This window comes from Mus caroli, chromosome 1, assembly GCF_900094665.2.
Source record: "Mus caroli chromosome 1, CAROLI_EIJ_v1.1, whole genome shotgun sequence".
In the NCBI taxonomy this organism is placed as follows: Eukaryota; Metazoa; Chordata; class Mammalia; order Rodentia; family Muridae; genus Mus; species Mus caroli.
Window position 1 is genome coordinate 78,713,728 of NC_034570.1, and position 18,035 is coordinate 78,731,762.

At 45.9% G+C, this 18,035-nt stretch overlaps 1 protein-coding gene across 3 annotated transcripts in view; it reads left to right on the forward strand.

Moving 5' to 3' along the window:
* Armc9 (armadillo repeat containing 9) overlaps nt 1–18,035 on the forward strand; it is a 126,464-nt gene that overhangs the window by 57,305 nt on the left and 51,124 nt on the right. For all 3 annotated transcript variants that reach the window (XM_021162963.2, XM_021162970.2, XM_021162986.2), the window contains exon 19: nt 3,750–3,805. In XM_021162963.2, the coding sequence (XP_021018622.1) occupies nt 3,750–3,805 (56 nt within the window). The remainder of the gene's footprint in view (nt 1–3,749; nt 3,806–18,035) is intronic.

Genomic DNA, 18,035 nt, shown 5'->3' on the forward strand with positions numbered 1-18,035 from the left:
TAAAGGCCTAGAAACTTCCTAGAGCCATTGGTGTGAGTCCACACTGAGGAAGCTAGAGCAGTCATAGACACCTTTGCTTGGAAAGGATGGAGTTTGTACACGTGGCTGGCTTTTGCTCACCTTTACCCCGCCTGGGTCCCCAGCCTATTTGATGGGGCCACCGTGTTCAGGGAAGCTCTTCCATGCTCGGTTGCTGAGGTGCAGCCTCAGCATAAGGAGGGTCCTGATATGAGGGAGAATCGGAGCAGCACTGATTTCATTATGCTGGGAGACGTAGCGGATGCAAGCTGTCAGTTCAAGGGCTCTCTCCTTGCCCGAGGGTTCTCATCAGTCTTCTGACCTGAGAGCCTGAACCCAGTCTTTTATTTACTAAAGCTACGGCAGCAAGGCTTTGAGCATTGTTAATACTTTTTGTTTGTTTGTTTTGTTTTTTGGTTTTTCAAGACAGAGACAGGATTTCTCTGTATAGCCCTGGCTGTCCTGGAACTCACTTTGTAGACCAGGCTGGCCTCGAACTCAGAAATCCGACTGCCTCTGCCTCCCAAGTGCTGGGATTAAAGGGGTGCGCCACCACGCCCGGCTCAATACTTTTTTTAAAATCCTTAATTTTACATACATTTTATGAATTCTGGATCATTAGTCCCAACAGACACTAAACACAAAGCAAAAGCACATTTCCTTTTAGGCTTCTGCAGCGTGGTCTTCACAGGTAGCGGGCACAGCTCTTGTGGTTTCCTAGTACAGCCGACAGCAGTCTGTAGTAACTGTTTTCATGTAAAATCAAAAAGGTGATAGACTTAAAAAAGTTTTAAAACTTACACAAAGCAGGTATTGTCATCTCCCATCCTTCAAGTAGCTAGGAGAGCAAGTCCTAACTTGTTATATGCTTGTACATCATCTTTTAATTCTCTAATGCTTGTTTCCTACCCTAGCAATTCCATGGCCTTGTGTGCTCTCCTTCTGATACTATTTGTTTCTAGATTGTGTGCAAGCCTTCCTCCTGTAAGATAAACCCGTCCATCATTTGCTTGTTTTCTATAGACTCCTTCTTTTCCTAACCATGCCTTTTCTTCTTGAGACCATTTTAATTCTCTATCCCTGATGTCTCCAAGTTCACCCTGGCTAATTAATGCAGCAGCCATTGGACCACAGGGTACTTGTATCTCCTCATATAGTTCCAAATTCAAGGCCAACTCTCAAAATGAGCAATTTCTATAGAGGACCATGTAGGCTTTTATGGCCTCTGTGGTTATGTTGTCGAGATCCTTTCCCATGGCCCTAAAGACCAAGCAGAAGGCCCGTTCGTTCCTCACCCTCCCCAGCCTCATGACCACCTCCATTCCTCACTTTGAGAACCACAGCTGTTTCCTTTATCATGGCATGATTAGCTCTGAGGAATGGGGAAAGTGTATTCCCCAGAACAGAGACTGAAAGTGAAATAGAAGAGACCACAGATCAGCTTCAGGGCAACAGCAACAACCATCAGCACATGTGGGGGATCAATGGCCCAGCGATGCTACAGGGGCAGGAACTGTGTCACCTTCCCTTATGCAGCCATGCCAGACCCACACTCAGTTATTGTCTTACTGGCCAATTATCTCAGCCAGTGTCCTGCGTTAGTCACCTTTTGTTGCTGTGGTGAGTGAGATACCTGACAGAAGCATGTAAGGAGGGAGGGAGGGTTTGGTTTGCAGTTTGAAGAATCAGTCTTATCGCTGCAGCACCAGCTCGAGGGAGCTCAGCCCCGTTGCCCCTGCAGTCGGGAAGCAGAGAGAGGAACACTATTGCTCAGCTTGCCGTCTCTTGTCCTTTCGGGAATTCGGCCTGTGAAATAAGACTGCCCACATTTAAAGTGTGGCTTCCTACCCAGTTATTGCAATCTAGAAAATCCCCCACTAACCCGTCCAGAGATTTGTGTCCATGGTGATTCTAAATCTCATCAAAGTGACAGTCAAGATTGGCCATCAGTCTTCAGAGCCAGAAGTGAGCTTTGGTAATCTCCTAAGTAGCTCCTCATTCAGTTTGGTAATTAGCATCCCAGGGGCCTTCCCAGCCAGTCAGTAGCTATCTGTCCACTGGGAATAGGGTCTTCCACAGGGAGAGTGCTGCTGGAGTCTAGATGAAATGCTGAGGGAGAGACGATGGCTCAGAGAAGACTTTGTAGAGGAGAAAGTATCTCATATTTGGGCAATGTTGGCTATGTACCTGATCCAAGTGCCTTGTTCTGGTGTGCTGTAAAATCCTCTGAGTTATTCCCTTCCCTCCTCTCTCAAGCCCCAAGGATGTAGGCAGTATGATCCCCATTTGCCAAGTGAGGGAATGGCTCATTCTCTGATTCTGAGTACTATGGACTTGTGTATGTGTGCAGACTTCACTGAGCTAGTAATGAGCCTCAGCCTTTAAGAACACCCCTGCCGCAGCCTGTGTTCTACATAGACCTGCCACCTTAGGCTTGCTTACTCTAAGAGACCAGATAAGGGAGCTTGGAAAGCTTGGTTGTGCCCTCCAACCCCCAATGAAGAACTCACAGCATATGCATATACATACATACATGCGTACATACATACATACATATGCACACACATAAGCACACATGTACCACTGACAGTCTAAAGCACAGAGCCTTAGTGGAAAGGCAAGCCCTTGCATCTATGTGATAAATTTATTCCCCTACCTTGTGCTAGTGTCTGCCCCTGTTCCCTTTACATGAAGGCTAGGTCATAAGTCACATGGTGTGGAACTTTCTGACACCCTTAATCCCAAAAAAGTTCTGAGTTAGAAACCCTCTTTATTCAGGGGATGTTCTGTTCTTCCTTTCAAGTTCCGTCATGCTATCATGGTAGCTCTCTCTTCTAGTGCAGCTCTGTCCCAGTTTTGAAGGGAGTGCTCTTTCTCTCCCTTCAAAGCCCCATCATAGCATCTCTAGTGTAAAGCTATATCTCTCCTAGAGATTCTCCTTCACAAGACCTGCTCATGGTCCTTATGTGTCAGTCTGTCTGACTGTATCTGTCATTCCTGTTCCCCACCCCGCTATTAAAGCTCATCTAGAGTAGCCTCATGGGCGCTCCCTTCCCCAAATCTACATCTTTTTTTTTTGTTTGTTTTTGTTTTTGTTTTTGTTTTTCAAGACAGGGTTTCTCTGTGTAGCCCTGGCTGTCCTGGAACTCACTCTGAAGACCAGGCTGGCCTCGAACTCAGAAATTCGCCTGCCTCTGCCTGTGATTAAAGGCGTGCGCCACCACGCCTGGCTCCAAATCTACATCTTTTAGTTAGAACAACAGGGTTTAGAAAGCAGAACCACAGACAGGTCCCTGGGTCCTCTGTCCTCCACTTGTCACCTGTGATGAGGAGTGACTGTCAATGAAGCTGTCAAGAGGATGACGTGAAATCGCACTTGTTGTAGAAGCTAACAGGCTCCCTAGGAGTAAACGCTAGTTCATCTCCTGCCCTGCAGCTCCCTTCAATGTTGTGTTTATAAAAATATGAATAAATGTGTTCTGATAAAAAGAGTGTTTCTGCGGTGGCTAAGAATGGTGGCAAACTGTGCCTGATTCGGCCAAGAGAGTAACTGTGTGTGCCAGGGCGTGGTGAGGAGTGTGGAAGGAAGGGCAGTGGTCAGGGCAGCAGGGTGTCGGCCTGGGCTCAGCAGCGTGACTCTCCAGATGATGCTCGCATGAGTGCCCCAGCTGACGCTCGGTGACCAAGTAACAAGCTCTGTGGGTTTCTGATTAATTTATTTTTCTTCATAGAAGATTTACTGGATGGTGTTATTGAATCCGATGATGATGAAGATGAAGATGATGAAGTAAGTTAAAGGCTCTTGAGACAACACAGAAAGCTTTGCTATACTCTCCTGTGTCCCTTCTGAGTCCCGAACACTTGGGCAGAAGTGGAGTCCTCCTGCCTCTGTGCCTTTTCTTGAAGTTCTGGGGTTAGTGGGTGTGAGGTGGCTCTGTAACCCGCACATGAGGCCTCCTGTGCTCACCTTTCGTGGCCTCTCTCCAGGTGCCAGGCGTCTTCCAGCGCTCCAGCTTGAACTTTTTATGGTCAGAGCTGGGCTTTCCCACCTTAAGTCTCAGAACACCATTCCTTCAGTATTGACCTCAGCCGGCATGTAAGCCCAGCCCAGACTGGCACGTGAACCCAGACCTCGGGACACATGCACAGTTCACGGGTGCAGTGTTGTGCCTCCTCTAGATTCTAGAGGAAGATGGAAAGCAGTGCTTCTCTGTGAGTCTTTGCTCTGAAAGGTGGTGAGCCCTCAGCTGTCTCTGGTGACAGGAGACATGGTGCATAGGCTCATGATGAGATGCTCTGGAGGAAGGGGGCCTGGGGTGCTTTGGAGCTGACAGAACCAACCACTTTACAGTCCTGTGTTCATTCTTTTGTTTGTTTGTTTGTTTTGTTTTGTTTTGTTTTGTTTTTTACGAGACAGGGTTTCTCTGTGTAGCCCTGGCTGTCCTGGAACTCACTCTGTAGACCAGGCTGGCCTCGAACTCAGAAATCCGCCTGCCTCTGCCTCCCACTGTGTTCATTCTTTTGGTGTAGGTTTGCTGGCTATGACACACTGTCCCCTCATCTGTCATCCTCAGAAGTTAGTTGACATGCAGAGTCTCAGTGGGGTGGCCTTGAGGACAGTAACCTGAGGTCTGCAGGCAGGCCTCACGTGGCAAGCTTCTGTGTGACTTTACCTTCAGAACTAGAAAGGACAGACACATCATCCGTCATCCTATCATTCTTGTGGTGACAATGTGGCTTGTCTTCATTCTGTGCTTGGGGAACAGTTAGTGCAGATGGGAATACTAGAAGCGGCTTCTGTTTGGTATGGCACCCGCCCCATATATGGATGTGGGAAGAAGAATTTGTCGTTTCGGTTCTGTTCTGTCAGTTTAAAAAGTGCCCTGTAAAAGCCAAGTGTGTGTTCCCCACAGGCATGAATCCATGAGGCCATAGTTACTTAGGATCTGCCAGGTGACTAACTTCCCAACAGCCCAGTTCCCTGCCTGCCATTCCTTTCTTGGGCTGCAGGTGGCACTAGCAGGCACCCTTGCTTCTCTTCTGCCTGATTGGGGAAAGCAGCCCCAGATCTAGCCATCGTCCTCTCCACTGGGGACAGAGATCAGCCTCATGTCACAAGAAAACCTGCTGTGGTAAATCTTGGCTTAGCTGGGTCAACAGACTTTCTGTAAAGGGGAAGGTTGGTGGTGTGTTAGGCTGGGAGGGCCACATGGTCTCAGTTGGAGCCACTCAGTTCTGCCCTTTAACATACAGTGGCTGTTAGGAATCCTGGCTGTATTCCCCAACCATTTGTGGACACTAAAAGTTAGAAGACTATATAATTTTCATGTCATTTAATTTTGTTTCAAATATTTAAAAGCATAAAATTCATTCTTCTCCAACTAAACACAGCCACCTGCCTTCAAGGGCTGCCACCCCTTGGGTAGAGCTCAGCCATTGCCCTTCACTGGAGAAAGATGCAACCTTTGTGCTTGACCCTTGACCCTTTAACACAGATTGGAATTAATCATTTTATTCATTTTAACTTTTTGTCACCTTGTCCAAAAAAGGTTCCTCTCAAGTTCTGTTCTTCCCCCTTCCTGTGTCGTCTTTGGGGACTTCAGTGTTTCTCTGGTGTTTTGATGGTTTGTTTTATATTGTTTGGAGACCAGGGTCTTGCTCTGTAGGCAAGGCTACGCTTGATCATGTCTCCTCTTGTGTCAGCTTCCCAAGGGCTAGGATGGTCATGCATCCATGTGCTGCTTGTTCAGTTGTTTTGCCACTAGTCTGTTAGTTTTATATTGTAGTAAGAACTCGTTTGGTCCAAGCACGCTGGTCAATCACAGGGACTCGCATTTCCTTCCGACAATGTGGCAGTCGGCTACAGAACACACACGCGCTGAGATCTCTGGACCTGCTGTGGCTCCCAGGTTTTAATTTTCAGCAGTATCTTTGTCAGAGAGGGCATGTGCTGCCATGACACTGCAGTCAGGCCTGCAGAGGAGAGAGGTAACTTAGCTGATGCTTCCACATCACAGTTCCTGTCAAGGGTGTCAGGGTAGGTACTCTAAGTGGGATCCTGGAGGCAGAGACTAAAGCAGAAGCCATGGAGAGCTGTTCCTTGCCTTGCTCCTGTGGCTTGCTCAGTTGTTTTTATGCACTCCAGGATCTGCAGACTTGCCTATAGGCCAATGTGATGGAAACATTGTCTCAGTTGAAGTTCCTCTTTCTAGATAACTGTAGATTGTGTCAAGCAGACAAAAAAAGAAAAAAAAAAAAGAAAAAGGAAGAAAGAAAAGAAGAGAAAAGAAAAGCCAAGCCAAGCCTGGGGTGGGGGGTGGCACTTAAAGACATTTGTTACAATTTGTTACATTTGTTACAGTAACTAAGTATTGGACAATAAAAGGGCAGGATCAGGAGTAACATTGATGACTGGGGCAGCAGATCCTGGATGACCCTCAGTGAGTGACCTTCTCAGTGAACTGTGGGAGTCTAGCAGGGACCACCAAGGTCAGGTATCACTTTGTAACTGTTAACATTGCCAGGGAGGAAGAAGGTGGCAGATACTTCAATTCAAGGACCATGTCCAAGACTGCTGGGGGCACTGCTGCTGCTCCTTTCAGAGCGTGCTCTGAAGCACACAATCGTGCCTCTTACTTAGCAATGCAGGGATTTTTTTAGAATTTGACATTTAGACCCAATACAAAGGCTGAAGTCAGTGGCACTGTTTTTAGGCAGCTGCTTATTGATGTGGCTCTGCAGAGTGACCACACCTGATGAATTATGCAGCCTTGCCTAACACTGAGCTGAGAGCCACATTTGCAGCATTCTGCTTTCCTCACACACAGCAAGGTACCCAGATGCAAAATCTAGTTTTTCTTTCTAATGTCTAAAACTGCAACTGTTTATCTAATGTGGAAGAGGCTCAGTTATATTGAATATCCACCCATTTGTAACTAAAAACTAAAAATTACAGAGCTAGTGAGACATCTTCTGACGTATAGACCACGTAAGGAACACTGTAATAAAGACAAACATAGTTGGGTGTGGGATGCTAAAACTCAGGAAGGAAGCTGAGACAGGAGGATGTGGAGTTCAAAGCCAACATAGGCTACATAGCAATACCTTGTCTCAAAAAAATCATAAAGTTAATGTGAACAGTGCTTAAAACAAAGCAAACATATAAATCTACACGCCTGTGAGTTATAGGTACACTTATGTGCCCACACAGCAGAAAGGTGTGGAAAGCTACACCCTTCTTATTGACATTAGGAACTGCAAAGGGGAAGAAGAATGAGGAAGTGTGGGTGGGATGGAGCGAGGCCTGGGTCTCAGACTGTCCAGCACGGAGAGAAGGGAGGACAGAACAGGGCATGTGGTAGAGCAGAAGTCAACGGCATCTTGGGGTACTAGATTAAATGGGGCAAAGGCCACACGCCAGTGAACTGAAGAGCAGGCAGGCCACAGGAAAGTGCTCAGTATATTCTTCACACACTGTGGATGCAGGCAGGCAAGGGGGAGGATGAAGGTCGTTTGGTTTAGTTTAAGATGGAAAAAAACAAAACCAAACATCCACCAGCAGCTGTCAGGAGACTGGGGCTAGATACAGGTAGGGAGAGGAAGACCTCGGCCCACTGTTCTCGTTTTCTTCCTCCTCCTCTTCCTCCTCTTTTTTCTTCTTCTATGAAGGCAGAAAGGGTTCATCTACATCCCTAGACCAGGCCAGCCTCCAACTCACTGAGATCTGCCTGCCTCTGCCTCCTGAGTGCAGGGATTGGTGTGCTACCACACCCAGTTCTCACTGTCTTCTAAATTGCATCCTAGGGGCTGGGCCTGTGTCTCCCGTGGTTTGATTACCTTACACAGAGACCCTGGCTCAGTACTCAGCACCACAGAAGCTAAGCATTGCTTGGTGCTGTGCACCTGTAATCACAGCCCTCAGGAGGCAGAGGCAGATGCAGACACCAAGCACCCCAGTAACATAGTGAGTTTAGTGGTGGCCTAGAGTGCTTAAGACCCTGTGGAAAAAGAGCAATGGTGAATGGGGATAACTTGCTTCTTAGATTCTTTTGGCCCCTAAGGTTCCAGCCCCATTTACCTCTCTAGAGAACTAAAAGCAGCATTAGATCAGCTTGGACATGCATTCAGGAGAGTGGGCAATGCCAAGCAGTGGCTGGGCAAGGTTCAGGTGCTCCCATCTAGTGCATGGAGAAGTGTGTGGTGTCCTGTGCTTTATTTTTATGATTAACATGGGCATAATGTTATTCAAGGGCTGGTAGATCTCAAGGGCCAGAAGCCTGGTTCTAATGTCTTCACTCCCAAGGAGGTTTCCTCAGTACATGCTTAGATGGACTTACACATGGCTTTAAATGGAAATAAATGTCTTCCTGCAGTACTTGAGAAGATTGATTTTAAAACAAATGCTTTCTTCCTCTTAGCAAACTAGGTTTTAGTGCCGGGGCAGTCAGCCACGCACATTTACTTGTGGGATCTATGTAAATAACCCACGGCTTCCTTCCGTCTTATGTTCTCTCTTTATGTATTGAACAAATAGTTAAGGACCTTGAAGTAATCATGTTCTAGGAAATACAGAGGGATTAAAAAAAGATTCCATGAGAATGTGTGGTAGATCTGTGGTTTACGATCCCTCCACAGAGGAGATGGTGATGATCCTGAGCCAGAAGTTACTACAGGACAGCATTATCACATGGCAGCTTCTGCTCCAGCGCCTCTCTCAAGTTCCTGCCTGTGTTCTGCCCTGTGGTCATTATTGTTCCATTCTCACACATGAGCAGACACATAGGAAAAGGTCACTCTCCAAGTTCATGAAGTTAGTACGTGAGCAGTAGAGCTAGGATTCTTACCTAAGTCACCGTGAAGTGACAGAGCATAGCCCGGGGGCCTCTAATCAGACACACATAGATAGACAGCACATAGTAGAAAATAAACAAGCAGTCACAGGTCCATGAAGGGGAAGGAAATGGAAAGAGCTATAGTGGGAAGGGAGGGTTCGAGAATCCTGGAAGACAGAGGCTGGGTGGAGAGGAAGTACAGTGGGCTGAAGGCAGGCACACAGCGAGGACAGGGCTAATGAGCGTGTGCTTGATTCTCCACCAGCCCCCGCCCAGGAAAGCGTGCTGTTGCCCAGGTGTATGTGGGCGTTCTCAGAAACATACATAGGCACACACACACATATGTTCCTCTCTGTATGTTTTGGTGATCATTCATTTTGCAGATCAAGATCTAATGTAAACATTCAGATGTGCGTGTATGTACAGCGTGGCCTTTCCCTTTGTTAATATTCTTTGGAAGTCCTTCTGAGTCATCCGTGCAGCGAGCTGATGTGTCTGTCGCAATGAGGTGGACTTCAAGATGTGCTAGAGAAAGTATAAGCATCTCATTTGCTGGAGCTTTTATTATATGGGCTCTTGCTTGCTAGGTGAAGGTGTATGGGTTTTGTTTTCTGGGAGGGGAGGGAGTTAATTACAACAGATTTCTCCAGATTGATTTTTTTTTTTTTAGACAGGATCTCATGGTGTCCAGGCTGGCCTTGAACTTTGTAATTACCTGAAGGTGACCTTGAACTATCATTTCTTTGCCTTCTGCCTCCTAGCTGCTGAGTCTGCAGCTGTTGTGTCATTGTGTCCCTTTATGTTTTGGTTTTGTGCAAATTTCCTTCTTTTTTTAAAGAATTTTTGGGGGCTTTTATATTTCTTAAGACAGCTCTGTAATTTGTGGTTTTTAGAATTTTTTCCCATTCCATCCTAAATTATGTAATTGGCTCAGATATTGTTGCTCCTATCATTTCCTGTGACCTTTTTTGTTTCTGTCGGTTCTGTAGTGATGTCCCATTTGATAATGTGAGGCATCTCTCTTCTTGGTGTGTCATGCTAATGGCTTCATCAGTCTTGTTCATCTATTCTGAGAGCCAGTTTTTTTGTTTTGTTAGTTTTCTCCATTGTGTTTCCATTTTCTCTATCTCTTTCTCATTTTTAATTTCCTTCCTTCTGCTAGCATTGACTTGACATGCTTTCTTGTTTTCTGGTTCCTAGAGTATAAAGTTTCATGGACTTGGGGTCTTTATAACTGGACAGTTACAGCTGTGTTTCCCTCTGAGCACAGCATCTACAGTGGTTTGGTGTATTTGTCTCTAAGAATTTTCTAGTTTTATTTGTGATTCCTTCTTTGACCCATTGATTATTTAAGAATATTTTTTATAAAGCCCATCCTAAGAATTGGACCTAGTTCAGGGAATTAGCTCCTAGGGTCCTGCCATCCAGGGTGTGGTGCCCTCTTCCTCACCTATCTGTCTGTTCTCTGTGTGTCCTGAACCTCCTGAGTCATATGCACACCATGCATACCCTGGTGTGACATTACTGCCCTTTAGGTCCAAAGCAAAGGAGCCAATTGACCATGGCTTGAAACCTCAGAGCCAGAAAAAAGCTTGGCTCTTTTAGCCTTACTCTCTCAGGTGTTTGTCACAGACAAAAGTAAGGACAGGTCTATGTGTCATCGTCTCCCTCCCCACTGTCTGTGGTATCACCTGTCCCTGCTGTTCACTTTCTGTGCAAATGTCAGAAGTCTGATTGTTCCCGGATTCACCATGAGCGTCAACAGATGCAGGCAGAATGTTAAATATTCCACTCGAGTTTTGTTGCCAAGTGTTGAGGAGCACAGATGATCAGTCAGCCTCTGTTGACCCTGAGTATCTCCAGAGTGACCTGGGCACACATCTTTTTTTCTGTTGACTGTTGATTCCAATGCTGTTTGCAGCTCTGTCCTGGGTTCAGAGGCTGCTGTCATGGCCTCTGTCTCCTTTCCTGATAAACTTCCCCCATCAGTGCAGTGCAGTGCAGTGGGGTCACCACACAAGGTGTTTGTGTGTCTTTTAAAGAGTTTAGCACATTTTGTTTCCATTCTTTCTTTTTAAAATCTGAATAATTGTTTTCCAAATTATTTTTTTGTAAAGATTTATTTATTATTATACATAAGTACACTGTAGTTGTCTTCAGATGCACCAGAAGAAGGCATCGGATCTCATTATGGGTGGTTGTGAGCCACCATGTGGTTGCTGGAATTTGAACTCAGGACCTTCGGAAGAGCAGTCGGTGCTCTTACCCACTGAGCCATCTTACCAGCCCCCAAATTATTTTCTAACTTAAATGATATTGTAATTCTGTTCAAACATCTTCTGATGCCAATGGTTATAATAGAAATCTGGGAAAGAGGCCAGAACATATGGTGGTGTACACCTTTAATTCTAGTACTCAGAAGGCAGAGGCCAGCAGACCTCTGTGAACTTGAGACCAGCCTAGCCTACACAGTGAGTGCCAGGCCATCCAGAGCTATACAGCAAGACCCTGTCTCCAAATAAATAAATAATAAATAGGCCGGGCGTGGTGGCACACACCTTTAACCCCAGCACTTGGGAGGCAGAGGCAGGCAGATTTCTGAGTTTGAGGTCAGCCTGATCTACATAGAGAAACCCTGTCTCGAAAAACCAAAAAAAAAAATAAAAAAATTTAAAAAATAAATAAATAAAATAACACTTGGGAAAGGTAGCATTCATTATATTTTCAGGGATCTCTAGGGGTGTATGCAGGTATGTACAAGTTGGGGGATGTGAGTAGGGGTGCGTGTGGGGGGGTATGTATGTATGTATGTGTAGTTGTGTATATGTATGTAGAGGAATGTGTAGGTATGTGTGTGGGTTTGTAGGTATGTGTGGGGGTCTGTATATGTGTGTAGGTGTGTGTAGGTGTCAGTATATGTGTATAGATAGAAGTGGGGGATGAGGGGAAGTGTGTACATGTGTGGTAGGGATTGTGTAGGCATCTGTACAGGTGTGTATGTGTGTTTAGGTGTGTGTAGGTGTGGGTGTGTAGGGGTGTAGATAGGTGTGGGTGTGGGTGTAGATATATACATGTGTGTGTAGGTATGTGTACAGGTGTATACTTGTGTATGCACATGTGCCTGGCTACATAAGTGTACAGGTGTATATGTGTAGGTGTGTGTGTGTGCACATATAAAATAAGATCGCACTGAAACTTGGGACACACCTGACTAGGCGAGGCTGATGACCAGTGACCCTTATGGGGTTCCCCCGCCTCCATATTCCCGGTGCTGAGATTACGAGCGTGTTCCACCACACCTGACTGTGCTGTGTGAGCTCTGAGGGTTGAGCTTGTGCCCTAACACTTGTGCAGTAGACACTTGACTAAGCTATCTCTCCTACCCATGATTTCCATTGAAATTATTTTTAGATTTATTTATTTATGTGCATAAATGTTTTGCCTGCATGTGTGTATGTGCACCACATGCATACCCAATATTCCAGGAGTTCAGAAGAGGGTTCAGATCCCCTGCGAGTGGAATTCTGGGTGGCTGTGAGCCACCCAGATGGTATACTGACAACTGAACGGTGATCTCGGGTTGTCTGCAAGAGCAACAGTGCTCTTAGAGCAGTCAGTGCTCTAACCTGTTGAGCCATCTTTCCAGCCATGCCGTATTTCCATTTTTATTTTACAGCTACCTGGAGTATTTAGATAAATTCCCTCCTATAAATCAGCACCTCCACCCCAATTCCATGCTCCTAAAAGCTTGGGAATTTGAACAAATCAATGTTAAATCTGTGATGTGTGCCTGGGTGTTGCATCCTATGCATACAGGGCATCTCCATTGTTTGAAGGTCTTGTATTCTGTCCTTCAAGTTCCAGTCCTTAAACACCTGGTTCAGCGGGGTGGTGTTGTGCATACCCTTAATCCCTCCGAAGGCAGAGGCGAAGAATCTCTGTGGTCTACAAAGCTAGTCCAGGACAGCCAGGGCTGGTTACACTGAGAAGCCCTGTCTCAAAAAAACAAAATCAATCAGTCAGTCAATCAATAAATCAATAAATAAATCTCTACCCAGTCCATATGACTGTGTCACTGCTGACTCACTTCTTTCATGCTTCAAAACCAAACATAAATAAGTTCAGATGTGTGTCATTTAAGTATAATGGCCAAATTAATTGTATTAGCGTTATTATAACTTACCCAGTGAAGTTAAATCAGAATTAAATACACAGAACCTAGAAAGCCTCAAGCTGACAAGATGGCTCAGCTGGTAAAAGTACTTATGGTACAAGCCCAAGATGGGGCTAAGTGAGATAGAGAAAGCAAGTCAAAGATGCATAAACAATTGAAACTAAGGCCGAGCTTGCAAGAAGGCACAGTGAGTCAAGGTGTTTGTCTACAGGCCTGTGACCTGAATTTAATCTTCAGAAGCCACGGAAAGGGTGGAAGGAGGGAACTCTACAAAGTTGTCTCTCACCTCCACAATGTACATCATGGTATGTGTGCCAACAACAACAACAATAATAGTGCTGGTTAATTTTATTTAAAGATGGCTGTCAAGATGGCCCACCAGATAAAAGCCCTTGCCCCACACAGCCTGGTGGCTGGGTTTAGATCTCCAGAGTTCATATAAAGGTAGAAAAACAGAACTGACTTTCACATGAGCTCTGTGCACCAACATACACAAATGTCACACACATACAATAGTAATTATTTTAAACAAAAAAGACTAAGGTGAGGCTGGAGAAGTGGCTTATTGGTTGAGAGCATACACTGCTCTTGCAAAGGACCTGAGTTCAGTCCCTTCTACCTACAAAGAGCAGCTCACAACTGCCGTTAGCCCCAAGGACCCAGTACCCTTTTCTGGACCTGAGTTCAGTCCCTTCTACCTACAAAGAGCAGCTCACAACTGCTGTTAGTCCCAAGGACCCAGTACCCTTTTCTGGACTCCTTGGGTATTCACATGAGAACAAACCCACACACAAAACCACACATACACACATAAATGAAATAAAATCTTTTAAAAATTTTTTTCTGTCAGTGGTGGCACATAGCTTTGATCCCAGCACTCAGCTCTTGAGGAGGCGGAGGCGGAGGCAAGAGGATCTCTTGAGTTCAAGTTTTCTGTGAGCTACACAGAAAAACCCTGTCTCAAAAAAACAAAAAACAAAACAACAAAAACAAAATCTCTTGTGGGGGGAAAAATGCCATCTTCCAGAGATGAAGAACTCAGACAAGGTGACAATAAAAAATGACAGATACCCACATGGACCTATGAGTTGGCATAGTGACAGTGCAGAAGTTTTAGTGTCTTTGAGTCCTTCCTTCCTTCCTGTCACAGCCATAACCTGGAGGGATGTCCACACATGTGGCACTCTAGAACATCGTGCCCCTAGAAGGAAGGCAGACATCAACTCCTTTGGTGGTTCCTCTGAAGAGGCACCTGGGATGATCTTGGTGCTCCTATCTCCTGCTTAGAGTTCTGTTCTCGAAAACTCTGTCAGGTTTTGCTAGGGAAGCAGCTCCCTTCCATTCATCCTGTGCTCTGAGCCCTGTCATAGACCTAGTGATGAACCATGCTGTTTCTTCTCTTAGGGAATACAGAGCCCTTCCTCATTATTAAAGATGCCCGTACCCTGGCCTACCTTGCTAGATATGGAGGCTGAAGAGATAAGATTATAAGAAAAATTGTACGCTTTGCTAATTTAACAACACATTTTTTTTTTTTTTTTGCCCACCGGTTACACAATCAAACTTCTAGAGAGCCAAGCACTCACTGTCTCCAATGTTGCCTCTTGCTGGGGAAGCCAGCAAATTCACATCTCTCTTTTTCCATGACTCCTCTCCTCCAGGTCCGTGAGCATGAGCACACACTCCTGGGGAAAGGGGACCATGCTGGGCATTAGGGAAGGGTAGATCAGTGAGTAGAACTATGGCTAACCCTCCTGCAATCTTGGTGACCTCAGAGCCATGAGCATATGGCCAACAGCAGCACGGAAAAGCTAGACAATCCACAAAGCACTATGAGATCTTTATTCTTTTTAAATTTGTTGTGCATCATTACTTAGAGAAGAACTTGCATTGTCCTCTTGAGATATATTTCACCGACATACAACCCCTAGGTAACCTCCAAAGCAAGGCCAGGCCGGGTGGTTTTTATAATCTTTCTGTATGTGCAGGCTTCAGTAATGGATGACGAGGGGCAAAGGATGCAGGACGGTGCCTGGGCGCCTCAAGGTCTTGGTGTCTGCTAATCGTTGTCTCCATCACCACCATCATTGTTTCTAACCTGCCATGCTGGGCTCTGCAGAAGCACATGTGGTGTGGTGTTTCTGCAACCTATCCTCAGCACAGGTACCACAGAGAAGCCTTGATAAGGATGTGGTCTCCAAGCATTTAACGTTCCACATGATAATAGAAAACTGTAAGGTTCTGTAAAGCTACAGATTTGGAGACACACGCTACTGTAGGCTGAGGATGTAGCATGGCAGGTAGAGTGACTGTCAAGTATACACAAGGTCCCAGCACTGCATAGACCAGTCATGGAGGTACACACCTATAATCCCAGCTCATAGTGAGGTTAATGCTAGCCTTATCTACATGAGACCATGCCTACAAAAAAGAAAGAAAAAGAAAACTTGTTTTGTCCTCTTGGTACCCAAAAGGTAGAGACATGCCGTGACACAGGGGACCATGCAGAAGAGGGAAGAGCCTTGACTGTAGTTCCATTAGCAAAGCCAACTTAGGGTTGTTTGACTCATTCTAGGCAATTGAGTTGCTATGATAAAACATCATGACCAAAAGCAACTTACAAAGGGAAAGGTTTATTTTGTCTTTCACCTTGTAGTCCACAATCCAGGAAAATCTCAAGACAGGAATGTGGAGGCAGGAGCTGATACAGAGGCCATGTGGAAACACTGCTTACAGGCTTGCTCTCTATGGCTTGCTCAGCCTGCTTTCTTCAAGACCACCTACCCAGGGATGGCACTACCTACAGTAGGCTAGCCTTCTATATCAATCACTAATCACTAAAGTGCCTACAGACAGGCCTACAAATGGAGGTGTTTTCTTAATACATCTAAGTTTAGGCCAAGTCAACAAAAAATAACAGCACACCACAGTAGGTAGGTAGTTTCCAGGAATAAAGAAAAGAGCTGGGGTGTGTTCTGTTTTGTTCCGTTTCCAGGTAGTTTAGGCATTGGCTAGCCGGGAGGGGCGAGGTTTGCAGTTCCCCAGACATGAGAGCATTTAGTAGAGGCCATGCAAACATGGTCACTCTGTGACTCACACAGCCTACCCCTCTGAATGCTCCATCCTCACCTCCATGCAGGGCTTCCAGATCCTCTCCTGTTTATCCCACATTCTCCACCACCGCTGCCAGAGCCTGTACACTTATTACCATGGCAACTGGTCACAGTTCATCTTTCAAGACAGGATTTCTCTGTGTAACACTGGCTGTCCTGGAACTGACTCTAGACCAGGCTGGCCTTGAACTCAGAAATCCACCTGCCTCTGCTTCCCATATATTTCAAAAATAACTTTTTTCTCTGTGTAGCCCTGGCTGTCCTGGAACTCACTCTGTAGACCAGGCTGGCCTCAAACTCAGAAATCCGCCTGCCTCTGCCTCCCAAGTGCTGGGATTAAAGGTGTGCACCACCACACCAGGCTCAAAAATAGCTTTTATCAAAGGCTAAAGGAAGAACTTAGCATTTCCTTAGAGAAGGCTGGAGCTCCCCGCCTGATCTAAGTGGCTGGGAACACAGCTTCCAAGAGGACACCAGAAGGGCCAGTTGCAGTAAAGCATCCACAAAGTCAGGACCCACTCGGATCAGGACAGGAGGGAAGGAGTGAAGCATGCCGGTGTGGCTTCAGAGGGCAAGTTTCCTGAAGCCCCAGCCAGCTCAGTCTGTGTGTGTTCATGCACAAGTGTGTGCGCTCAAGGAGAGCAGAAGAGTTCCACTGGATTGCGTGGAACTGGAGTCAGGGATAGTTGTTAACCATCTTGCAGGTGCTGGGAATGAACCTGTGTCCCCTGGAAGAACAGCCAGTACCTTTAACCGATACAGTAAGCTAACTCTCTAACCCCAAGGGTGGAATAATTTTAAATGGGAACTACACCTTCCAGTCTAGCTAGAAGAGGAAATTAAGGGCCAGTTCCCTCCCAGTGGTCTGCACTCCAGGGCAGAGACAGTTGGGGACTCAGTCTCAGTTCCCCTCCAACATTTTCACCCATGCACAACCTGCAAGATTGTTCACTCACCTGAAGTTTCTTGAGGACATGTGTCCATAGAGCCAACTGTTAGACTTTCTCCATGAATCACGTCCACTGATTGTCACCTGCTGTGGCCAGCTTCCTTGGCATGGGGTAGCCTATGCTTTCAACTTCCCAATACTTAGCAAAGTAACACCTGTCCCATGTCTGTCTTACTCATGGGGCTTTGTCACTACCCTGTCAAGTCCTTAAAGACGCCATTGTTCCCCAGCTAAGGCTTTTGCCCCTTTCTGTACCCTTGAATTTCTGAGTTCATGTATTTATGCAGCACAGCTCCTGGGCTCCCAGACTATGACTGGGATGAACAGCCCAGCACACTGACTCATGGCCTTCATTTCCACTCTGGTTTCCATGGCAATAGACATCAGATGGCTCAAAACAAGGTGAGAGCCCGAAGGCACCTCAGGCTCCCTAGGCATTTACAGACCATATTCATGTCTGATATCATTTCTGTAGAAACCAGGAAAGCCCAATCAATGCTTTAAATGTTTTCTTTCTCTTATCTAAAGTTTTAAAGTAGTGAATGGGCTCTTCCCATTGCACAGATATTTGGGGATAATAGTACAGTCCGTGTGTGAATTACATTTATCATCCTAAAGTAAATTTTATTTATTCTTTGACAAGTCCATACATGTAAACAACATGATCATACCTACCCCCAGCTTACCTCCAGGTTCCCTAACATGTTCTCTTCCTTCCCACATCATGTTTGTCTGTCTGTCTTGTCTTTCTCTCCTTCCCCACTCCTCAAGTGAGTCCAGTTAAAGCTGCCTGCTGGAATGTTGGCGACCATGTTGGCTTGACCGTGTGCAGGTAACAGCTGTGGTGAGCTTATGAGCACCAAGGCTTCGTCGTGTGTGGAAGACATTTTACAGCCTGCCTCCTCATCCTCTGCCTCTTACAAGTCTCTCCTCCCCTTCCTCTCAGATGG